This window comes from Podarcis melisellensis (assembly GCF_964234715.1).
Source record: "Podarcis melisellensis genome assembly, chromosome: 10".
In the NCBI taxonomy this organism is placed as follows: domain Eukaryota; kingdom Metazoa; phylum Chordata; class Lepidosauria; order Squamata; family Lacertidae; genus Podarcis; species Podarcis melisellensis.
In genome coordinates, this window is record NC_138542.1 from 30,673,721 (window position 1) to 30,698,363 (window position 24,643).

At 44.4% G+C, this 24,643-nt stretch overlaps 1 protein-coding gene across 1 annotated transcript in view; it reads right to left on the minus strand.

The window, feature by feature from the left end:
- Positions 1-6,994: 6,994 nt before the first annotated feature.
- Positions 6,995-24,643, minus strand: part of WIF1 (WNT inhibitory factor 1) — a 42,786-nt gene continuing 25,137 nt past the window's right edge. The window contains exons 3-10 of the mRNA XM_081928143.1: positions 21,028-21,136; positions 15,661-15,801; positions 14,412-14,507; positions 11,822-11,917; positions 10,725-10,820; positions 10,121-10,216; positions 9,856-9,951; positions 6,995-7,802 (exon numbers count right to left, since the gene is read on the minus strand). Of these exons, the coding sequence (XP_081784269.1) occupies positions 7,681-7,802; positions 9,856-9,951; positions 10,121-10,216; positions 10,725-10,820; positions 11,822-11,917; positions 14,412-14,507; positions 15,661-15,801; positions 21,028-21,136 (852 nt within the window). The 3' untranslated portion in view covers positions 6,995-7,680. The remainder of the gene's footprint in view (positions 7,803-9,855; positions 9,952-10,120; positions 10,217-10,724; positions 10,821-11,821; positions 11,918-14,411; positions 14,508-15,660; positions 15,802-21,027; positions 21,137-24,643) is intronic.

Here is a 24,643-nt window from a genome sequence, read left to right on the forward strand (position 1 = left end):
CCCTCCATTTGGGCCCTGTCCTTTATCTATTGCGATACAAGCATCAAAACAGACCATAATCCTGCCCTCTCCCCTTGTTGTATTATGTGCTATATAACCCTGTCGGTTTTGGGCCAAGGAAAACATACTTCTCCCCTCACCAGCTTGATTAGCGGTTCCGCCCTTATATCCGTAAACATATATACTGGAAGTTATGGGTCCCACCGCCAGGGGTTCATAGCATTCCGTCTTGTTTCCTTTTACCCTACATCTATAATATTGAGTTTGGTTGTGAACACAAGGATCTAACTGTTGAACACATTCTGGCGCTATATTATAATACATTAGGGTCTGTGTGATTTTATTGCCTGTTCGGGTTGTCTGGATGCATTCGGTGCACTGGGGTTCCGATTGGGTTGCCCATGAAGTGGCCCATCCTATTAATACTATTCCTAATACTTGCCAGTTACCTTTCATGTGTGGGGTTCAAATAGATTAAAGCTTGCCTCACCGTTGGGGTTTCTGCTAATTGGCACGTTACCTCCCCTCCTAATTTCACTTCACAATATTGGAGTATAACGTCCTCTATAAAGATGATGCTGCACCTTTCAGTACAATGCACACACTGCACACACCCTTCGCAATGTTGACAGCAACAGCACTCGAAAAAACACACACAGGTACAAAACAAACACATCACAGTCTAGGTGCGCCCTTCTGGATCCCGGTTCCTGATTTGGTAAGCGTAACTTTCAGCGGATTATTTGGACTAGTCACTGCTGTCCAATTTTCAGGTGGAGCTCTTTTCACCCGGTGGTAATGGGTCCAGCCATGCTCTCTGGTCCGTACTGCTGATTCGGTTGTGAGCAGGACCTGGTATGGGCCTTCCCAACTCGGGCTGAGTTTCTCCGTCCGCCAAGCCTTTATCAGGACCAGGTCTCCGGGCTGAAAGGTGTGCTGTTGCTCCAGGAGCGGGGGCCGCTGTGCTAGTATGCCTTGTCTGTGGAAAGATAACAGAGACTGGGACAGTGACTGCAAATATTTCCTGATAAACTGATCCCTGAACTCGATTTGAGGGTTTCCTAATACTACCAAATATGGGTGACCCATCATCATCTCAAAAGGGGACAGACCAGTGTCTTTTCGGGGAGCCACCCTCATCCTTAATAGTGCCAAAGGGAGATTTTTCGTCCAAGGCAGCCCATTTTCAAGATATAACTTAGTCAAATGTTTTTTTATTTCCCCATTCGCCCGTTCCACCTTTCCACTGCTCTCAGGGTGCCAGGGCGTGTGGAAACTCCACATAATCCCCACAGCTCTCATTACCTCCTGCATTGCTTTTTGGGTGAAATGAGTTCCCCTATCAGAGTCTATGACTTCTATTATTCCATACCGAGGAAGAATGTGTTCCAGAATGGCTTTGCTAACCACCTGAGCTGTGGCCCTACGGCTAGGGAAGGCCTCAATCCAACCTGTCAAATGATCTTTAAATATCAACAAATACTTCTGCCCCCCCCTTTCTGGCAGTTCGGTAAAATCTACTTGTACTCTCTGGAAGGGCCATACCGCTAGAGGCCGCCCACCCCTTTCAGTTTTCCTTGCCCGGGCTTTGTTAACCTTTTGACATATCAGACACTTCCATGCGATGGCGTGCGCCATCGGCCACATGTCTCTACTCCAATACACTGACTTCGCCAAATTCACCATTCCCTCCGTGCCTAAATGACTTCCTTCATGTATTTTCTCCAATATATTTAACATAGTTGATTTTGGAAGGACCATTTGCTTTTCTGGAGTCTCCCAACTTTCTCCTTTTCTTTCCCATCCCTCCTTTTCCATGTATTCTTTCTCCTTTTGAGTGAACACTAAATCTTTTACATCCTGCGGGTCAATCACAGGTACTTGCAGGACACATTGTTTAAATATTTCCTTCCTTGGTTCCCCCTCCGCCGCTTCTCGCGCTCGGAGATCAGCCCATGCATTTCCCTGTTCCTCCGAACTGTGTCCTTTGGTGTGGGCGAGGATGTGCACAATGCCTATCTTCCGAGGTCCCATCAGGGATTCTAGTAGCCGCTCAAGTAAAGCAACGTGTTCAATTTGTTTCCCATCCGCCTTTATGAAGCCCCTTTCTCTCCAGGTCCGACCGAAAGTATGCACCACTCCCCATGCATATCTTGAGTCAGTCCAGATTGTCACATCTAACCCGGTTGCCAATTCCAGGGCTCGGGTTAGCGCCATTACTTCACATTTCTGGGCTGACCAAGTGCTAGGGAGGGCCCCGCTTTCTATTGTCTCCCCGTCTTCCTTGACCACTGCGTATCCCGACCTTCTTTTTCCTTCCCTCACATGACTAGATCCATCTACGAACCATCTTTCCCCTTCCGTTAGAGGTACCTCGCTTAGATCTTCCCTAACTTTGGCCATTAATTCTATATCCTTAAGGCAATCATGCTCATCGAGTTCCCATTCTTGCCGCTCCCCTCTTAGGAATTCCGCTGGATTCAAATTTCTATCTGTCCCTATGGTTATATCATTTCCAGTTCTGAGTATCCCTTCATATTGCACTAGGCGCCTGTCCGTCATCCAGGTGGGTGCAGCACCTGTCAGTACTGCGCCTATCTGATGAGGGCTGTGCACTATCAGTGCTCCTCCAAAGGTCAATTTCCTGCTTTCCAATACTAATTCGGCCGCTGCAGCCACCGCTTGAATGCACGCCGGCCATCCTCTAACCACTGGTTCTAAGGTTGCGCTTAGATAAGCTACTGGCTGATATCGCCCCCCTCTTTTCTGAGCCAGGACTCCTACTGCCGTCTGAGCAGCCACTGTCACATACAAGTGGAACGGCTGCTGTAGATTTGGCAGGGCCAGAGCCGGACTAGTTATTAAAGTTTTCTTAATTTCTTCCCACCTGGCCTTATCTTCCTCGTCCCATTGCACCTCCTCTTGTTTTCCTGTCAGTTTCCTATTCAAAAACTGAGTCAACTTTGAATACTGATCTATCCACAATCTGCAATATCCCAATAATCCTAACATTCTTCTTACATCAGTTTTATCTTTAGGTGGTCGTAGTTCCATGATCCCTTTTACTCTATCTGGGTCTAATTGCCTTATCATCCCAAGCCAACAAAACCTGTCCCAAAGGACTATTTGGATCTATGGGGTCTTTGGTCCCATTACTGGGGCCCCTTTTACATGTACTCTGACTCTTTCCCATACTCTATTATGTCTCTTTTTCGTTCACTCACACAATCACGCGGAATCGCCTGGCCGTTTCCCTCGCGGGAGAACGGAACCGCAAGCTAATCCTCCCGCCGGGGTCCCAGGCCCCCCGGTCCACACTCACGCGTCCGTTTGGAACCTCTCTTTCATACAGAGACCACACACCAACAACACCCAATATTCCCCTTCCCAGGGATATATTACCAAGATACTCACCCCCTTCAGTCTAGTGCCTCCTTCTCGGTGGCTGGTAAACTGGCAGGCGTCCCTGCAGGGCGAGGCAGTCCCCGACTGCGGCGGTCCCAGACCACCAGTCTTTCAGAATATCTTAAGTCGGTTCTCCGTCCTTCCAGCTCCCGGAACCTGTCACCGCGGGCCCTGAGCAACAGATCTCTCCGAAAGTCGGAGTGCCGGCTGATCCGTTCCCCAGCCCCCGCCGAGCAGGTCGTCGAGAGCCCCACGTCGTTGGGCGCCAAAAATTGTGAGAAGTTTCTTACGTGGACTTACAATGAGACAAGGAGACACCGAGATAAGGTCTATTACTTCCCTTTTATTATACGCGTTTGCAAAGGCGGGCTCCTCGTCCCAGGGTGGTACGAAGAGCCCCGAACAATGGACGGGCAAGAGTTTTTATCCCTATTGCTGCCGCCCCTCATTCGAGGCTTGGCTTACAATCTGGCTCATCATCAAAGACATGGTACTAATACATCATCCATTCTACACTCTCTAAACCTAAACTTATTTAGAGACTCTTTCTACTTCCTTATCTTGTTGACCTGGCTCCCCTGCACCCAATGCTGGAATTTACAATAGCCCACCGCAGGAATTTACAACTGAGTTCGAGGCACACCTTGTTTACTCCTTCTCACAATAGGGTGCCTAGATTCTGCATGGACTGGTTGCATGGCAACATGTGCAAATGGCTTTAGATACCTATTAGGCCCATAAATTACCATATAGCATATATTCAACACAAAAAACAGGGGCAATTTGTTGTTGGCAAAGGACAGCTGGACATATAAAGGGCCCCATTACCTTCAGTAGCTTAGGACCTCATCAAACCTAAATCTGGCCCTGATTCTGTGCTTGCTCTCAAGTACATTACGTCTGACTGGGGCCTAACTTTGAGTAGCTAAAAAAAGGGTTTAAAAACCCCCAACCTATTATTTTGCATCCCCTTGGTTCGGCACCCTGTGAGGAGGAACTGGCCACACCACCCTTAAACTGGCACTGACTGGAAGTGCTGAACTGGGGAGGGACACTTGGATTGGCTCCTTGTTGCCTACCTGAGTTGCCAACCTTCCCTGCCACACAAACTCACCTCAGAGCTCCTGGGTCCATCAGTGTCTCACCAAAATTTTTATTTCATTCAGAATAGGGACCTTATGGCAAATATAAAATACGCTGGTTTTGTTTTGTTTTCATTTCAATGAGTATCCCATTGTGCTGTGTGATCACATCCTTTTCCATGGTATGGATGTATAGGGAGAGTTCTCCTCATTTGTTGCCAATCTGAATACAAAACAAATCCTCCCCATATAGGGTAGGTGCAGTAGCACTTGGCAAACAAATAAATTGTAATTCAATTTTGCATAAGAATTATATATTTTTTGTTCCTAAAATGTCTCTGGGCAAATTGGCACTATGGTACCATAACGTACAAGATAACACATTTTTGAGAATGTACGTGGGAATGTTTTTTTTGTTTTTGTTTTAAGCCACACTCTCATTTATATATAGCCAGCCTATTTACAATCATTGGATGATGCCCATCAGGAAATACAGTGAGATAGCTGTTTATATCAAATTGTTTTGACAAAGCAGCACAATGGAGAAAAAGGCCCTTTTAATTGCACTAGAAGATCATACAAAGGCTGTTATCATTCTTTTCGGGTTCGATCAGCCACTGTAAGTTAGTTGCACTTAATGGGGTTTTGAGTTCTGGCTAGTTTTGTATATTGATTTCAGTAATTTCATGAGCATATGATTTACTTGCTTTGGATCAAACAGTAACACCGTTACGGTTACCAATAGTAACACTGACGTGTCTAAACATATCCAAAGACCTTTATGATCTTTCTCCATCCAAATATACAAATTTGCTTCCAGATTTGCTCTGCCTGTTGCGCCACATAATTGCATAGCCAAATAAGTTGGACAAGTTCCATGTGTTCAGTTAAAGGGGTGAGGGTTGGTTGCTTCTCTGTTGATATTTGCTGCCATTTACTTTCCAAGCAGCTAAACCAAATAGGTCAATAAACAGAGCTTTTGGAGTAATTTTAATATTACTCTAATTGTTAGATTTATCTACTTATTTAATTTTTTTATAGCTGAAATTGAAGGCAAGATCCTGCTCTCCAGGTAACATATAGTAAAATAACCTCCCACCTTGAAGAAAACATATCATAATCAATTTTTAAAACACAGCAGCAGCAGAGAGATACTGCTGGATGCTAGCTGGTGTGGATTATAGGTATATTATATATGAAAATCTCTAATATATTAGATTTCTGGGGTTTCCCTAACTCTTTTTTTTTCTTTTCTTTTTTAAAACTAGAACTTTATAGTAATAGTCATTTTGATGCTGTGATGCTACTTTGACAACTGCTGCAAACGTGCCCACCAATTCTGCTGTTCACAGAGCCAGAGAGCAATGGTTCATAACTGGAATTTCCTGGCACACTCTTGCACCAATGTGAGGCAACCAAGGCTAACTGGACCACCTTTCAGATGCAAATGAGGAATAGGTTGGCACATCTTCCACGTTAATAAAATGTCTTGGTGACTCTACAAAAAATTGTAGCTCCTGCTCCTACCTGGACTAGTCAGATCTATAAAATCCACAGAACTATCTAGCCATTTCATAGGTCTATGGTGCTACTGAGACTATAAATCTATAGGGTTTTTTAAAAAAAATCTATAAGTCAGGGCAAGTCATATTGGGCAACTAAACATGGTGGGTGATGAGTGGCAGCCTGGAGAGAAGGGAAGTGGTAGTGTTGCTGCCCCTGCAGACAGTGGTGAGCAGGACAGATGTCCTGCACTGGTTGGAAGGGGTGTTGGGAGCGGAGCAGCCAGGCAGAGGGGATATGTGTGATGGCAGGCAGGGGATCTGCCTTGGTTGGGTAGGTGGTCTATCCATGGTGCAGGGCTGTGGGTCTCTTGAAGTTTGGCACTGACCATCCTGGGGAAAAACCTGCTCTTTAGTGCTCAATCGGAGCTAAAAGGAATCTGGGTTTCCCCCAGATTGCCATTTGTTCTGATATATCACTAAAGACTGGGTTTTCCATTGGAAGAGAGTGGGGCAAGGGGAAAACTCATTGGACCCATGCTTAGAAAGCGTGGGTCAAGCGGGTAACTGCTAGGACTTGTGCTTTCTAGGCACAGCACATGTGGCAGTGTGGATGAGCCCTGTATTTACATATGTGTGGATGAGCCCTGTACACACACACACACACTTTACAATTTTTTATGTGCTGTAAGCTGCCCAGAGTGGCTGGGGAAACCCAGCCAGATGGGCGGGAAATAAATAACAAAATCATCATCATCATTGTCCCAGCATAAGAGGTGGCATTGGATCCTTGTGGTGGGGCAAGCTCTCCCATTGTACCATGCCACAATCTGAGCACTGTGAAGCCTAGCATCATAGAACCACAGAGTGAGAAGGGCCTAGTAAGCCATCCCACCCAACTCCTTTCTTGATGTAGAAGTTCCTGAGCTACAGCATCCTCAGACAGTTATAAGATCAGTGCATCTCCTTCAGATAACATCTCAAGCATCTCAACACACACAAAACTAAAGCAGCATCTTTATTTCATACATAACAATCAGTATAAAAATGTTTATTACATAAGAGCTGTTTTGTGTACACAATATATTATATTGCTATAAGCCGATGCAAAGACTGCGCTCATACTTCATAGTTCCACTTTGTTTCCAATATATTATATTGTTTCAATGCCACAACTACACCGTATTCAATAGAGCATGCTGCAGAAATGGGAATTGGCTTTAAATTAAAAAAAGCTTTTGCCTTTATTAAACGGAACATGTAAGACTGCATCGTGCCAAAATAAAAAATAAAAATTTGTTTTTAAGGTATGTAGACACAAATCCAGGAAAAACCGTGGGTTCCAGGCCAGCGTTTTCAAAATCTCTCCCCAATTTTGGATAATCAATTTGTTCTGAGGAATTTCTTTCAAGGAAAGGGGGGAAAAAACTCCAAGTCAATAAAGAATTGAAATATAGTACAAAAAAGAAACCGGTCCAAAAAGCACTGAAAACAAGAAGCCTATATAACTGTGCTAGGGAAGTAAAACTTAAAAGGAATAGTAAATATCAGCTCAGTGGTTTATAACGAAGCTAGTAAAATTCAGGCCAGTAATCTTAAAATGTAATGAACAGCGTTTTAACATTCAACACATGAAAGGTTAATGAAGGCTATGAACTTTGTGTAACATAAAACGTTTCAGATGTTGGAGTTCACCAGATATAATTGGATTCAGGGGGCGCTTGCTTCTCTTCGGCCCTTTTCGGTGAAGGCGTGTACTGCCTGTGCTTCGTGCCTGTGGGCCTCAGGCCATTTGTCAGGTTGGCTCCGTACCCTGAAAAAAGACCCAGTTCAAGAGTAAGGAAACTACAAATGCAGCCCCCCCTTTTCACTGTGAATGTTTCACATGGAAATTTCAATATGGACTTCGCGCCGGAATTCACACAGTACTACCATAAGACAAACATTTATTTCCGAAAGGCGATTTTTCTCGTTATATTTATGGATCTGCCTTGACATGTGTACCCTGCAGTAAGGTAAAGGTAAAGGGACCCCTGACCATTAGGTCCAGTCATGACCAACACTGGGGTTATGGCGCTCATCTCGCTTTATTGGCCGAGGGAGCTGGTGTACAGCTTCCCGGTCATGTGGCCAGCATGACTAAGCCGCTTCTGGTGAACCAGAGTAGTGCATGGGAACGCCGTTTACCTTCCCGCCGGAGTGGTACCTTTTTATCTACTTGTACTTTGATGTGCTTTTGAACTGTTAGGTTGGCAGGAGCAGGGACTGAGCAACGGGAGCTCACCCCGTTGCGGGGATTTGAACCGCCGACCTTCTGATTGGCAAGTCCTAGGCTCTGTGGTTCAACCCACAGCGACACCCGCCTCCCTTCTGTACCCTGCAGAACTTGGTCACAAATCTACAGACAAGTAATCAAGAGGTAATTTGCTTGATTACCGTATTGGCCGGAATATAAGCCTCACTATCCCCCCCAAATTCTGACTGTGAGACATATTCATGACCTTACGGTATGGAGCCTGGAGCGTGGGGCAAACAGCGCCAGGAGTGCAGCGCCTGCTCCATGCGTAGGCCCCCATCCTCTCCCCCAAGGCTGGGAAGGGAGAGAGCGAAGAAGGGAAACGCATCGGCAAAGCAGCGCAGTCCCCCCCCCCCCAGAGAGGAGCAGAGCAGAGAGGAATGGAGTGGCTGATATTTGGGTATTTTTCTTTTTTCTCCTCCCCCCTCCAATTTTAAAGGTGCGGCTTATATTCGGGTGCAGCTCATATTTGGGACAATACAGTGTTCTACAGGGGCGGCAACTAGAATAAAATATTGGGGGACCCCAGGTCAGCCCCTCCCTGCATAATCAATCACATGATTGATTATCACTGCAATGTGTTCAAATGCACCTTTGAAGGTGACCCGGAAACTACAACTAATCCAGAATGCGGCAGCTTGACTGGTGACTGGGAGCGGCCGCCGAGACCACATAACACCGGTCTTGAAAGACCTACACTGGCTCCCAGTACATTTCCAAGCACAATTCAAAGTGTTGGTGCTGACCTTTAAAGCCCTAAACGGCCTTAGCCCAGTATATCTGAAGGAGCGTCTCCACCCCCATCGTTCTACCCAGACACTGAGGTCCAGCTCCGAGGGCCTTCTTGCGGTTCCCTCACTGCGAGAAGCCACGTTACAGGGAACCAGGCAGAGGGCCATCTCGGTAGTGGCACCCGCCCTGTGGAACGTCCTCCCACCAGATGTCAAAGAGAACAACAACTACCAGACTTTTAGAAGGCATCTGAAGGCAGCCCTGTTTAGGGAAGCTTTTAATGTTTGATGCATTACTGCATTTTGATACTTTGTTGGAAGTCAGCCAGATAGGCGGGGTATAAATAATACATTAATATTATTATATTATTATGATGTGTCACCCCCACCCATTTGAATGGCAAAGTCCATCAACTTTGGGGTACCTCCCTATGGCTGTTTAGCATGGCACAGGGAAAAAACAAAGAGAATTGAATTGCTCTTAACAGATGATCTCAGGAGACTAACGTTTAAACTATAGTTTATTTATTATATTTTTATCTTCTCCCACTCTATCCTCACAACCTGTGAGGTTAGTTAGCCAGAGAGAGAGAGAGGGGTGGGGTGGGGTCCGCTGCAAGCTCACATAAAAAGCCGAAATTATCAGGTAAGGAAATGGGTAGATTAAGTGCTGTCTAAACGCAGCCAGAGTCTGCTAAATCATCTTGGATCTGAGTACACAGTGCCTAGTAGCAACCCTGTGAGATGGGATTGGTGGGGAAAGGGTGTCAATAAACCCATACCACAGAGATTGCATATTTTATGGAGGCGAAGAGTCATATTTTGTCAATGCCACTTACTTTTATTGCAGTGCCTTCCATGCCAGCCTTCTCGACACTGGCATGTGTTAGGTTCAATACAGATCCCATATGATCCACAACCAGGTTCACATACGGCTGCAATAAGATACCTACAGTTAATATCTAAACCAAGTATTTCCTTTTGTTTTAGGATCTTCCACTGCGGCACACTAACGCATACCCACTGTTTAGCACGAACGTTACAAAATCCCAAATCTGCTGCAAAAGCTTTTTTAGGAAAAGGTCGAGTTGACTGAGCACTTACGCTTTGAACAGAGATCTCCTTGGTAGCCTTTGGAACACTTGCATTTATTTTTACCAGTACATTTGCCTCCATTTCTACACGGCTGATGGCATTTGCCTAGAAATGATTAAAAAAAAACGATGATTGATTTTTTTATTTTTTTAAAAGGATGATAGCACTGCATTTATTGCCTTAAGTGAAATCCGGCCCAGCCCCACTAGAGCTGATTACAGATTTAACAGCAGTTATTACCTATGAGATGCGAATGGGACCACCACCACGATCAACAAATACTGACATCGCACACTCAGTAGACTTCGTACCCAGAATAGAGGCCTGGCTTGCACATTATATTTATAACACAGCTTAGCAGGAGAGTGAGGGCTCCAGGAAAAGAGATCATGGCTGCTTTGCTCTTCCCCAGGTCATTCAGCATCAATTTGCCCTTACCCCATGACTTCTATATCCTTAATAAACACCCATCCACAAACCAGGCAGCCCAGTGTTGTGAAACCTAAAGCTCATTTTGCCTGCTTGTACCATCTTTTGGTACCTCAAGAAGAAGTTAGGAACCTCAAGAAGAATCTTTTCGGTCTGCTGAAAAGGGCATAAAATTGGGACTCACTGATTTCACACTGATCCCCCTCAAGTCCTGCAGGACAAATACATTTTCCTGGATAAAAACATGTCCCTCCATTGAAGCAGGTCGTTGTGCAGTTTGCTGGGGAAGACAAAGCAAAAGTATGAGACAGGATATGTAGGCTTTCACCACCAGAAATGGATAGCTTTGGCAAGGTGCAACGAAGTTTGGGGGCTTTTCAAAAGCCAATCAAACCAAACCCCCAAGGAAAGGGTGATTTAATGCACTCAAATGTGGATTCAGAGGTACGGCATCTCTTTTGCATGCAAGAAACTGCCATGTTCAATAAAAGGACAGCCTTGAATGAACTTTGCATGTTCATCAGAGCCACAGCTGTGATGGCAGGAAAATATAATTTTTGGTGCTAGGAGTGGTGCTCAGCCTTCGCTGAGACTGGAATCCTAAAGGGCAAATGACAAGAAAAATGAAATTGTCCCAGAATCATTGGGGCACATTCTAAGGTTAAGCTTTGCTGAGACTCGGGTAGGATGTGCTAATCAGTTCTGGTTTCTCTCCGTTTTTCATTTTTCCAACCTTAATTTCAGTTCTCCATGTTTCTCCATCAATATGAGATTAATATTTTTTTAAGTCCTCATGAAAATTCAGCAGGATTTTAATGTGAATTTCTCCTAATATACACATTTTTTATGCAATCTTGTTTCCCTACTACTTCATTTTTTGTATGCTATTTTCATGAACATATGCATTTTAATGGACATTTTTTTCTCAGTATATGCATTTTTTTTCAGGCTAGAGAACAGTATCGCGAAAATCAGAGAAGCGCAGATTTCAAAAAATGGCAGTGTTTCCAGCTCACATATTGTTTCAGAAAGTGTGGGTTGGGCAGAGCTGCCTTTAAATGCTAACTGAATCAAATTCCTCCCCGTTCCTAGACTGTCAGCTAGGCTGTGCTGTCTGTCCTTCACTTTTCCTGCTCAAATTTTCTTGTTTGCAGTTCTCCCAATTAACTGGAGGTGATGGTGTTTTATTTTAAATCTGCTGTGAAAACTTTGGTGGCTTAGCCTACTGAGTGAATGGTTAAAGCTCACAGGTCTCATTGTAACCCTTTTTGTAAAGCATACCTTTGTCGCAGTTGATGCCATAGAAACCAGGTGGGCAAATACACAACCCAGGCATGACGCAGAGTCCACCATTCATGCAGTGCGGAGTACACAGAGCTGAATGGAGGGAATCAACACTAGAGTGAGATGTTGGCACTGATGCAGAGAGGCAAAACCTTCAAAGCGTAAAGCACATTTTATCTTGCAACTCATACGACTCCTTAAGATGAACTGTCTCTTCTGCAGGCCAAATGAATTCAGAAGTAGTAGAAGGTGCCTGAAATCTGGTGTAATAAAACCCTTGAGCTTTGATTTTCAGACACCTGTCTCTGCAAATAACACACACACACACACACACACACACACACATATAATTTGTATTGAAGATTTCTTAGTTTACAAAAATACACGCATTGTCGCTTTTTTCACGTTGCATTTTCTACAGATCAGTTACGTTTGTTGTGAGACATTAGTGTTGCATGCAGTATTAGGTTGGGAAGAATAGAGGGGGAAAGGGGAATGGTGACTGGGGTGGGGTGGCAATTCTTTTATTTTTCTACTTAGCGTATGTGTGGGGTTTTGTGTCAGTGTAACTTGTGTGGGTTCTCTTTCTATTCGCTTGTTATATTTCCTTGGTGGTGAGACAGGTTGGGAGTGGCCTAGGGTGTGGTTGGTTGTCTTTGGTTGTCTGTAGTGAGATTTGTTTATGTGTGTCACTGTGTGAGGAGGTAGCCATATTGATTTGTATGCTGTCGTGCAAATAGCATTTTAGGCATCGTTCTGCCATGGAAGAAAACTATGGGCTATATCCAATGTTAGCTGCTCGCTAACGCGAAGGCTAACAAAAACAAAACAAATTCCTTCCAGTAGCACCTTAAAGACCAACTAAGTTAGTTCTTGGTATGAGCTTTCGTGTGCATGCACACTTCTTCGTGTGCATGCACACGAAAGCTCATACCAAGAACTAACTTAGTTGGTCTTTAGGGTGCTACTGGAAGGAATTATTTTTTTGTTTTGACTATGGCAGACCAACACGGCTACCTATCTGTAACTGGAGCGAAGGCTAACAGGTGAGTTTTAATGTCGCTCCACAGGGGAATCCAATGCAGCAAGTTTGCCAGCGGAAACTCATTGCTCAACAGATGGCACCGTTTACTGTGCAACCAAGTTACCTGCTTGTGCATTTTATTGTGTGACTATGTCCTGCAGGCAGAGGAACAAGTATACCACTAATTGACTTTAACTTAGCACTGCATTGGATATAAACTGGTAATTTCATACTCTCCAACACCACGACAGCAAAATCTGGTACATCATCTTCCTGGATGCCCCCTTTTCATTTTCCTCGCCGGACATTTAGAGAGCCATGATTTTGCACCACAATTTGTTTTTTGGGGGGGCACGGAGCCGCAAAACATGCATTTTGGGATGCCGCACAAGATCGCAGCCCACCCAAAAGCACTTTTTCATGGGGGAAATTGCATCATTAAATTGAGCAAGATCACAGCTCTCCAAATGGCTGCTGTTCCCTTGTGAGAGAAAAATCAGGATGTCCCATCTGTGCCCCCCCCCCGACACTTGCGGGTTGTGTAAATTTGCTCATCCTTGTGCCTAAACACAACCACACCCAAATGGGAGAAGTGACTACCGGTCCCCAATGCATAGATACCAATGTGCTGTGAAGAGGAGACCTTTCTCATTATCATCACAAAGACCATCTATCTGGAATTTTTAGCTATGAATCCTGCGCCCCTTCCAACTCTACAATTTGATTATTCCCTATAGTTGCTGGGAATTGTGGTCAGTGAGTGTGGGCAGGTTTGGGGCAAGTGTAGTAGGTGTGATTCTGCTTCCTCCTTTATGTGGGTCCAGCCAGGTTGCCCTGAGTCTATAGTGACATGGGCTTGGGCATGGTTAATCTTTTTATTTTCATTTCATTTACATATTTACACCCTGCTTACAGTCTCAGAGGCAAACCACTTCAACCTCTAAAAACGATGGAAGAATAACTCTAGGTGCACGAGTGCTTCACCTAAAATAAATAAATATCGAGATATGCAGAAATGCCTGCCAAAAGCAAAACAGGGACAAATTACAGGCAGGGATTTACAAGGCACAGATCTGAGGAAATCCGAACTGATTCTGGCAAACAGGGCCCGCTGGAAAGGAGAAAAGGCTATTGCACTCTCTCTCACAGGCAGGCTGTGCCTCCGCACAGATGGAGACACTTTCATGATCAAATTGGGACATTCTCTTCAGTAACAATAGCTGAGTAAAATAACTGTGGTACTTTTACAGCTAGTGTTCATTAGCAACAGCCTTTTACTTAATGTTTTGCCAGATGGACGCTCATTCAGTTGTTGGTCAGTCCTGTTCCGTCCTTTAAACCATTCAGCGGAGACTTCTTTATCTTTTTGTGTAAACAATCTATGTTTTCTGAGAAGCCACAGCTCGTAAAATATTTTTCTTATGCGTTTAGATTTAATTTTTGGAAGCGGCCTAAGCCACATCTGAAAATCTCTACAAAACAATATTTTGAAAGGCAGCGACTGCTTGGCTGTTCTCGCAGTGTAAATAAAAGCGCATGAAATAATTGAAGCCTTTCGATTACCTTTTTCGCAGTGAGGACCATAAAATCCATCTGGACATTCGCATACATGCCTTTCATTGCAAAACCCGCCGTTCCTGCACCCTCCAGGACATTCAGCTTCAAAGAAGATGGTAATAATTATTGGATGAATTGAATATGTGTTGTGTGAACAGTCTGATTATAGTCTGAGGTAAGAGCATCATAGTCTACTGGAGATGGAGCAGTGGGAGATGCCCAGGAAGATAATCCCAGTGTCCGAATGATGGACATTTTGGTAGTATACATTGACTGAGATGCTCAAATAAAATGTACAAGAAAACTAGATATTCACAGGCTCGGATCCTGAGGCAGCAATCTTCAGAGGAGAACTGAAGGCAAATGAGCTGCCACATCCAACACCCTGCTGGGCTCTCTGACAGGGTAGGAGTGAAAGGAAAGTGTTATCAAAAAACCCCAATCCATTTCCCGGGCTTTTATTTTCCCTTCAATGATTCTCCTCACATTGGAATGCCCTGATCCATTCCCTTTGTGCCCCACCAATGTAGGAGCTCAGATATTGATGAGGCTAGGGCCAGTGGTGGGATTTCAAACTGCGTGAGACCAAAATTCGGGTGCCCCCTTGCTTCTCATCTTCTGCTCTAAGTCATTGCTGTGGCACCTCCTGTGGCAACCCTCTCAGCTTGGTGCCCAGTGTGGGTGAACTGGTTGCACTTCCCTAAATTTGCCTCTGCTAGAGCCAGAGATATTTCCATGGAATGGGATCTACAAAGTCAGATTACTCTCAAAGAGGGAGGTCTGATCTATTCTATTGCTCTGGCAGGGCCCACCTGCCCATGAGGTGAGCTGAGGCAGTGCTCCTGAAGGTGCCACAGCTGCTCCACCATCTCCAGTGGTGAGAAGAAGTGGTGGAAGCAGTGGTGGCAGCTTCTGACGAGATTTCACCAAAATCTCACAAAATTTTGCTGGAACCCACTGCTGCCTTGGGGGGAGGGGGGGAGTGGAGGAACCTTCCTATGAAGTCTCTGGCTGCCCCGGACCTCCTGAGATGCCCTCCTAAAGACCGTAGAATTGTAGCACTGAGGAACTTTCCCCCTTTCCTCCCTCATCCCTGTAGCCCTCCCCAAAAAACCTCTCATCCTCATCTGTATTCATAGTAGAAATGGCGTCTCAGCTTGTTTCTGGTCTGACAAATGTGACCCGCTATTCCCCAGATGTGTGAGGACAATGACAAGACAGACAAACTTCCCTTCCAAGGGCAGGTTCTGGTTACCTTGCTGACAAGTCTTAAAGAAGATGGCGTTCTGTGGCGTTTGGAGTATGGTATTGCCTTCTGAATTCATGATAATGACTGTCACCTCAAATGCTGCCACACCATCTTGTTTCCCAAGGCAGGGAAATCCAACCTGGACAACTAAAAAAAAGAGGGAAGGGGAGAAAGTGTGAAGAAAATAAAAGACGGTCTTACTGATTATCTGTGAAATCCGGAAATTTTAAAAAAAGACATTCCACACCAATGATAATCTACCGATAAATAAGCAAAACAAGCACAGTACTATGGTCATATTGCAAAAGTGCTACAGTAGGTGCTAATGATTCAATTATCTTGTCCAATGCACTGTGGTACCCTGGTGATTTTTGAGTCAAACAAGCTGCATCTACACAGTTCACGGAACTTCTGTCTCCGCCCGTCCCCCAACTAATTGTGCCAAGGGATGTCAGTTATCAACAAGGCATGTGAGGGTAGTGGCACTGCTTTTAGGCAGTGTTTTTGTGGCACTTATGTGCTGCTTATGTACACCTAACCAGTGTCAGAAACAGGTATCGGTCTGATCAAGGAGAGCTTTCCTTGTGTTCTTATGACTGCCTTGTGCACCAGTGTGAGCAAACCTCGGAAGTTACAATCAATAGGGTAACCCTACAACTGGATAAATGGATTCTTGCTGCCCACCATTAAATTATTCTGAGTTCATATTCCCATTCTTAAAATAAAGAAATGGACCGGTCAAGTCTCCTTTTAAAAATAACATTTTCAACAACACTGACAAAATTCTTCACACTCTGCACTCATTGAGCGAATGATCTTAGCCTTCCATGTCGGGACATTTCCAATCTTGTTTGCAGCCGGGACTTGTCTTTGGCTGACAGATCATTTTCTTTTGCTCTGAGTGATGCTTAAAGAGAATTGGTCAGGGCTGCAACATAAGATCCCTCCTATGTCCCCGGATAAGCAGGCAGCTCTGTCACACGTGGATATAGATATTTTCTAAAGTACAGCCCTATACGTATCAGAAGAAAGTTCCATTGAGTTCAATGGAATATATTCCCATTGAAGTTTGCAACTTTAGTTTCTTCAGTGCAACCACGGCTGCAGGGCAATGGTTTGAAGATGCAGGATGAAGCCACTGGTGGAAGAAGAGGAGTGTGGGGGGAGCACACCGCCCCCGGCAGCACGATCCTGGTGGGGTGCCATTGCAGCTGGCCCCCGCAGACGGCATGCCAAGCCCCTGCCTGCTCTCCACCCCCCCCCCCGGTACCGGAGCATGAAGCTCTGCCACTGGATGCAGCAAACCTTGCTGAAACTAAGCAGGTCTGACCAGTCTGACACCAGGATGGTACACAGCCTAGAGATCCTTTGTATGATGCCCTGGGTTGCATCATGGAAAAATAAATAAATGCAGTAACATAATCCATACTTTGCTTTAAATGTAAATATCAATGTAACAAAAGCAATAATAATAATAACAACAATAAGGGGGCGTGGGTGGAGCTGTGGGTTAAACCACAGAGCCTAGGACTTGCCGATCAGAAGGTCGCGGTTCGAATCCCCGCTACGGGGTGAGCTCCCATTGCTCAGTCCCTGCTCCTGCCAACCTAGCAGTTCGAAAGCATGTCAAAGTGCAAGTAGATAAATAGTTTCCACTCCTGCGGGAAGGTAAACGGCGTTTCCGTGCGCTGCTCTGGTTTGCCAGAAGCAGCTTAGTCATGCTGGCCACATGACCCGGAAGCTGTACGCCAGCTCCCTCGGCCAATAAAGCGAGATGAGTGCCGCAACCCCAGAGTCAGCCACGACTGGACCTAATGGTCAGGGGTCCCTTTACCTTTTTAATAATACCAACAACAATAATAACAATAATAATTTTATTATTTATACCCTGCTCACTCTGGGCAGCTCCCAACAGAACACCAAAAACAGAATAAAACTTCAAACATTAAAAACTTCTCTAAACAGGACTGCCTTCAGATGCCTACTAAAAGTCAAATAGTTGTTTATTTCCTTGACATTTGATAGGGCGTTCCACAGGGCGGGCGCCACTACCGAGAAGGCCTTCTGCTGGTTCCCTGTAACCTCACTTCTCTCAGTGAGGGAACTTCCACAATGTTAACAGAGAAGAAGCAGCAGTGAAGTCCAAATGTTTCTATTTGTACTCATATCTTTTAGCAAAAAAATGGCTACGTTAAGCGATAGTTCTGTCATTTCCCCAAGGAATTGGAGAGAAAAACTATAAAAGATACCGGTTTAAACCAAAGGTGTTAAGTGTTCCAAATGCAACAAATAGATGGGGATGGCTGCCTTTAATGCAAACTTTCTTTTAACTACAAAGAGCCAATGGAAGGCAGTAAATCTGGAGTATTTTAATGAGGAGAAAAGCCTGGTAACCCCAAAGCCTTGGAATGCTGTTTTGTGGTTGTTTCATTTGAACGCTGCTTGAGATTAATAGTGACATTTATCTGCTTTCTTTATGACCGGCTTCTCATTGATGCTTTTTGGAACTGCACCTATTAGGTTCCCCTCCCTCCTTACAGCACATTTTGAGGATTTTACTGCAAAATACTCTGCTAATAAAGATATTCTGCTAGTAAACACCAATCTATTTTTTTTTGGGGGGGGGTGATCAGCTCACTGTTTCTGCAAACAAATACTAATCGCAAACAGACACAATAGCATCATCATACGAAACATAAACCGTTCTTCATTATAAATGCCGTTGTCTATCAGTTCCATGTCATACTTTTATTTGGCTCAAAGGAGCCATGAGGTAAAGTGGTCATAGCTGTCAAATTCTTGGGTGTTTCTTTCCCACTCATAGGCAACAGAAACCTTATTTGCCGAGCTGCATTGTTTCAGAATAACCGGCTCCGCTGAGACCTGAATTACTAATGTGTCATGTCGATGCACACACATACATTTCAAACTCAGCTTACTGAATAATACTACTGCAAGCCATATGTATTAACTTAGCGGGGGCTTATTATGCAGCGCAGCCTGTAAGTATATTTGTATGTCTGCACATGCTGGCCATATGGAAACAAAGTCTACATCTCCAAAGCAGTCTTGGAACTCAAGTCACCAGAACTACAATTATAGAGAGCCTACTTTCATTCCATTCAGACCTCCCAAAAGGAGAGGAACAAGGAGCCCCTTTCCAAGACTGGACGAGGAAGAGAGCTGAGACTGAGCACTGGTCAGTTGCTGAAGCAACTTCAGAACGCACAAAACCTGATCCTTCCACAAGTCTTGTCCGATTTGCATGGGAAATTGTGTTTCACAGCCCCGTGATTTTGCTGCTCTGCAGGCCTGAAGCTCGCTCGCTCCTTCTTTCATCCCTTTCAGATGTGGAACATGAGATAACTTTGACAGCAAAAGTTCAAGAGCTTTTTGCGGTTACCAAGCTATCAGATCATCTGACACAAACAAGCTTGTGGGGGCAGATGCAGCAACGGCAAACGACCTTTCCCATATGTATCTCTCTCGATTAAACTTGCAATTTGGGGGAAAGCATGCAGTCTACACAAACAAACCAGCACTGTATGGATGCATGCAATGGTCGCAAAGCCAAGTTAATGGCTTGCATGTGGGGAAAGGGCTCTGGCAGATCCGACACCAGACACAGACCTTTCCCAGAATCCCAGACAAAAAGATTCGCAACTGGAGGCAGTTCCCACATTCAGCTGAGAGCCATTAAGTGATATAAATCATGGAGCGATGCAGTTTTAAACGATAAACATGTATGTGTGAATCAGTCCTTGTGGGATGGCCACCAAGAGGGAATCTGCCAGATTCCTCCTGAGGGGCCAACAATTCTATGTAGCAGCTGCAACGTATGAGATTCGAGAAATGGGTTGTCTCCATTGCAGATACACTTTTGGCCTCAGTGCAAGACGCATTGTAACCTCTGTGCATGACAACTTCGCAGAAGCATAGCCAGCATTGCACTAGTGCAGTCTGCAGATTATGTGCCTCACCAGTATTGCTGTTGTATTTTTGTATTTCGTTTTAGATCTTGTTGTGATTTATGTGGAAATTCTTCAATTTGGTTGTGTAATTTAAAAAAAAAAGTTTTATTCACTATTTATGACTCCTTTTGTTTTGTTGTAGTTATGTATTTTATTCATGTTCTAAGCCACCTTGAGCATGGTTTGAACCAGGGCCGGATTTAGGTTTGATGAGGCCCTAAGCTACTGAAAGTAATGGGGCCCTTTATATGTCCAACTGTCCTTTGTCAACAACAAATTGTCGCTGTTTTTTCTGTTGAATATGTGCTATATGGTAATTTATGGACCTAATGGGTACCTAAAGCCATTTGTACATAACAAATAGAAGCCTACACAACACAAAATACTGTTGCCGTATGTAGGTTTTTTATCTTATATTTTGGAAATGTACATCCAGGTTTTTTTCCCCTTTAATTTTTTTGGGGTCCCCAGGAGAGTGGGGCCCTAAGCTAAAGCTTGTTTAGCTTATACGTAAATTTGGCACAGGTTTGAACTGGGGAAAGATGGCATGCAAATAAAATTATGTCTGTTTGTGTGTATTTCCCTTCATTCACCTCCTCTGCCTGCTGTTGTCAGTGTGATCATTTGTTTTTCTTACAAAAATACTATACAGTAAGAAAACTAAACTTTTCCCTTGAGCACTCCCCCCCCCCCCAGGCCCATGAAGAATCTTATTGGTTGCCAAAGTTTACTTGTTACTGCCTTTTTAAAGTTTGAGTCTTTGCCACCTGGCAATTAAATACTTAATCACTAATTTTGAAACACCCACACCCACACACCCTTTTCAGTCTGGTACATCAGTAAAGTGGATAGAAACCACCTTGAAAACCATTTTGCTCCCGTCATCGTTCATGTCCGCTGACTGGAACCACCAACTGTTATTTGGCTACTGCTATGGAGATGCCGAAAGCTTATAATAGTAACGCCTTTGTAAGCATTGAGAGTAGGAGTCACATTTAACGTACATATATTTTATGCTTTGCACTTTGGGCTGGCTTTTGCTAGACTGCACCCATTAGCAATACTAACAAGGTTAGCTTGTACAGAGAAAATACATAAAAGATGCTATTCATTAGCTATTTCAGAGGAGAAGTTACATTCTCTTGATCACATATTATTTATACAGAATAAATATTCAGCATTATGGCAAACCTTTCCCCTTACAGATCAGTTTGTACTATAATATTATTTTTTATTCATTATGAACCGTAAAATTACCTTATTTACTTGAATGTAATGCACACCCTTTTTGGCCAAATTAGGGTGCGCGTTAGATTTGATGGTGCATTAGATTTAAGTAAATATGGCATTTCCTTGCAACTCCCCCATCTTTGAACTCATAAATGCATACAGATCCACAAACCTGATGCCTGGTGAGGTATTGTCCCAAGCAGAGGGATGTTCACAGTTGGGTCAGCCATTATGCCTTTATCCAATGAGCGCAAGGACAGGAATTCATAAAAGTATTCAGCCTGCAAGAAAATGAATGTATAAGAGAGGTTAATTTTTATCACATCGGGCTATTTGTTCTTCATGTTCGTCTAAGGCGAACAATACAACTAATGCTTGCAATCGTATGTATCAGCGAGTAAGCTCCAATGAACATAGGAAGACTTACCTCTGAGTAATAGAATTGGAGATTGAACATTGGATTGGATTTTTGGCTATTTACAGATATTGTAATTTATTTATTTTTTTGCATTTCTACTGTATTTAAAAATAAAATAAAATCACACCATTTAAAGTAAGAGTACAAAGGAACAGAAGAACACTTATGCGAAGGAAACTACTTTGTTCATCACAAATTACATTCAGCCAAGTCCTTCTCAGACTAGACCCTTTGAAATCAACAAACCTAAGTTAGTCATGTTGGTCATGAATGTTTTGTTAAGTGAACTTGTAATGTCAGTGGAGATATCAGTCCTTGGTTGTTGTTGTTTTTGGTAGATCTGAAACAGATACTTGAAGGGTCTTAAGAGACCGAGGGGTCCACCACTGCATCTGTAGCCCCATGCCAGCCGCGGCAGAAGGCAGGGACAGGTAAATCATTCAGGAGCTGTGCAACAGGGCCCAAATCGGGTCCCAAGCCATCCAATGATGCCAGTGGGGCCACCTCAGAATCCAGCAGATCCCAGGCAGACTCAACCCTCCCTATCCCCACCCCAAAATGTAATTTTGCCATTCATATATTGAATAAAGTACTTCAAAATTTTAACGAGACATTTCTTTCCTCAAAAATAATTTTTTTCATTCACCCTTCATTGTTGTTATTTTGGTAGGGATCAAATAAGAAATCTGACAAGCTGACAACTGTCAGAGGCTGCAATCCAAATCCCTTGTGCTGGGCAGTAGCAGCAGCAGAATAAAACAAGGTGGGGCACAGAAGGGGCAAAGTATATTTCTAAGGTAAATGTAAAAGTAGAGGACCCCTCGATGGTTAAGTCCAGTCAAAGGCGACTATGGGGTTGCGGCGCTCACCTCGCTTTCAGGCCAAGGGAGCCGGCGTTTGTCCACAGATAGCTTTCTGGCTCATGTGGCCAGCATGACTAAACCGCTTCTGGTGCAACGGAACACCGTGATGGAAACCAAAGCGCACAGAAACACTGTTTACCTTCCCACCACATTGGTATCTATTTATCTACTCGTACTGGTATGCTTTCGAACTGCTAGGTTGGCAGGAGCTGGGACTGAGCAATGGGAACTCACCCTGTCATGGGGATTCGAACCGCTGACCTTCTGATTGGCAAGCCCAAGAGGCTCAGTGGTTTAGACCACAGCGCCACTTGTGTCCCTATAGCATATTTCTAGGAACCAGGTGGTCGAGAAAGAAAACAAGGGCAAATGTTAACGCAGGAGTTCAGACATGAGGAGGAAGCAGGGAAAGCTCATTGTTTGGTGTGGCACTCTGGTAAAGGAGAATTAGACAGGACAGGGGTGTCCCTCTGTGCAGCCCTGCAGGCTTCTACCCATGAAGCTACACTGCCCCAGAGCTCCTATTCCACCCAATGTTGGGTGGGAAGAAATGCTGCTAATGGGGTCCCTGCTGCTGGCAATACACATCTAAACAGGACATTCTGGGGGTTGGGGTTGGGGTGGGGGTGGGGATGGGGAAGGTCGAGTCTGCTTGAGGTCTGCTGGATTCTAAGCTGGCCCCACTGGCATCATTGGATGGCTTCGGACCCAATTTTGGCCCTGCTGCATAGCTCCCGACTGATTTACCCATCCCTGCCTTCTGCCCCAGCTGGCATGAGTCTACAGACACAATGGTGGACCCTCAGCCTCTTAAGCCCCTCTGCTTCCTGGCTGGTGGGTGGATTGCAGTGAAAATGTCACTAGGTAAAGGTAAAGGGACCCCTGACCAGTAGGTCCAGTCGTGGCCAACTCTGGGGTTGCGGCACTCATCTTGCTTTATTGGCCAAGGGTGCGTACAGCTTCCAGGTCATGTGGCCAGCATAACTAAGCCGCTTCTGGCGAGCCAGAGCTGCGCACGGAAACGCCGTTTACCTTCCTGCCAGAGGGGTACCTATTTATCTACTTGTACTTTGATGTGCTTTCGAACTGCTAGGTTGGCAGGAGCAGGGACTGAGCAACGGGAGCTCACCCCATCGTGGGGATTCAAACTGCCGACCTTCTGATTGGCAAGTCCTAGGCTCTGTGGTTTAACCCACAGCGCTACATGCCACCTATTAAGTGCTGTTGAATTCCAACCATCAGATATTAAATACTGGGTGATGTTCCACTAAGTCATGCTCAGAATGGCTGAAGTCCACCGATTTCAATAGGTCTGCTCTAAGTATAATCATCATTTATTGAAATACCAGATATTCAATATCTGGTGAATAGTTGGCAAGCAAACTGCAGAGGGATTTAAAAAACTATACAGAAAAATTGGTACATGTTAAAGTGGAAAAGGGAAATAGAAAAATAAAATCTGTCAATTGTCCGTCACTCAAAAGATCTACTCTTTTGCCCCTCTGTGTAGCACTGAAGCCCTTAAACTTTTTGGTACTTGGTAAGGAAGTGAAAATTTGCCTAATGGAGGCAGAATGCTCCACTCAGTAAAGGACATTGGAGAGAAATACAGTGCAGAATAGGAAGGTAGCAAAACAGGAGATAAGAGGTGAAAACTACAGCTAAATTTCAGGGTAGGTTTTAATAAAAGGCACACAGTTTTTCCATGCTATGTGGAATAAGCAAACTATCCAAATGGTCTGTACAACTTTGTTTATGAACACTTGTTTTAAAAACAAAATAGTCTGCTCAGAAGAAAAATAATTGTTTTGTTTCCTGTCGATCCCTACGAAGCCATGGCATCAGAGCTACGGCCGTACTGTCTGTTTCTCATTGTTTCAGCTTTGATGTTTTAATTATATCAAAACCCAGGTTATAATGGGCTTTGTGATTAAAACAATGTGTTCTTCATCGTTTGAAAACAACAATTGGTGAGTCAAACCAGCAGCTCTCTGCTCGCCTCTCCATCTTAGTGCTGCTTTCCACTGTGTAATTCTGCCGGCGCATTTTGGAAGGTAGCTGGAAATCCCGACATAAAATAGGCGAAGATCCAGGCTGAGTCATTCTTAAGGGAGAGCCATGGGACTCATACTAAGTTGCCAAGCTTATCTGTACAACAACCCTGTGAGGTAGGTTACACTGAGAGCTAGGGTAAAAGGATGATGAGTTTCAAGGCTGAGTGGGGATCTGAACCCAGGTCTCTGTAGTCCTAGTAGTCCTAAGGGAATGCAGCCCTCAACAGAAAAAAAGTTTGCCCACCTCTGTAGCTTGGGCTAGGGGGTTAGCTCAGCAATTGCTTTATTCCACGCTTGTGGCTATTGTTACCCAGCTGTAAGAGGAATGAATGGTGCAAGGATCTTCCTGCTCCAGACTATGGCCAGTAGATTCTTTCCACCTGAGAGGCCCGTACTGCAAATCAGGAGATGCTGTTTTCTGGATATACCCACAGCCACTTGTTGTTCCTTTCA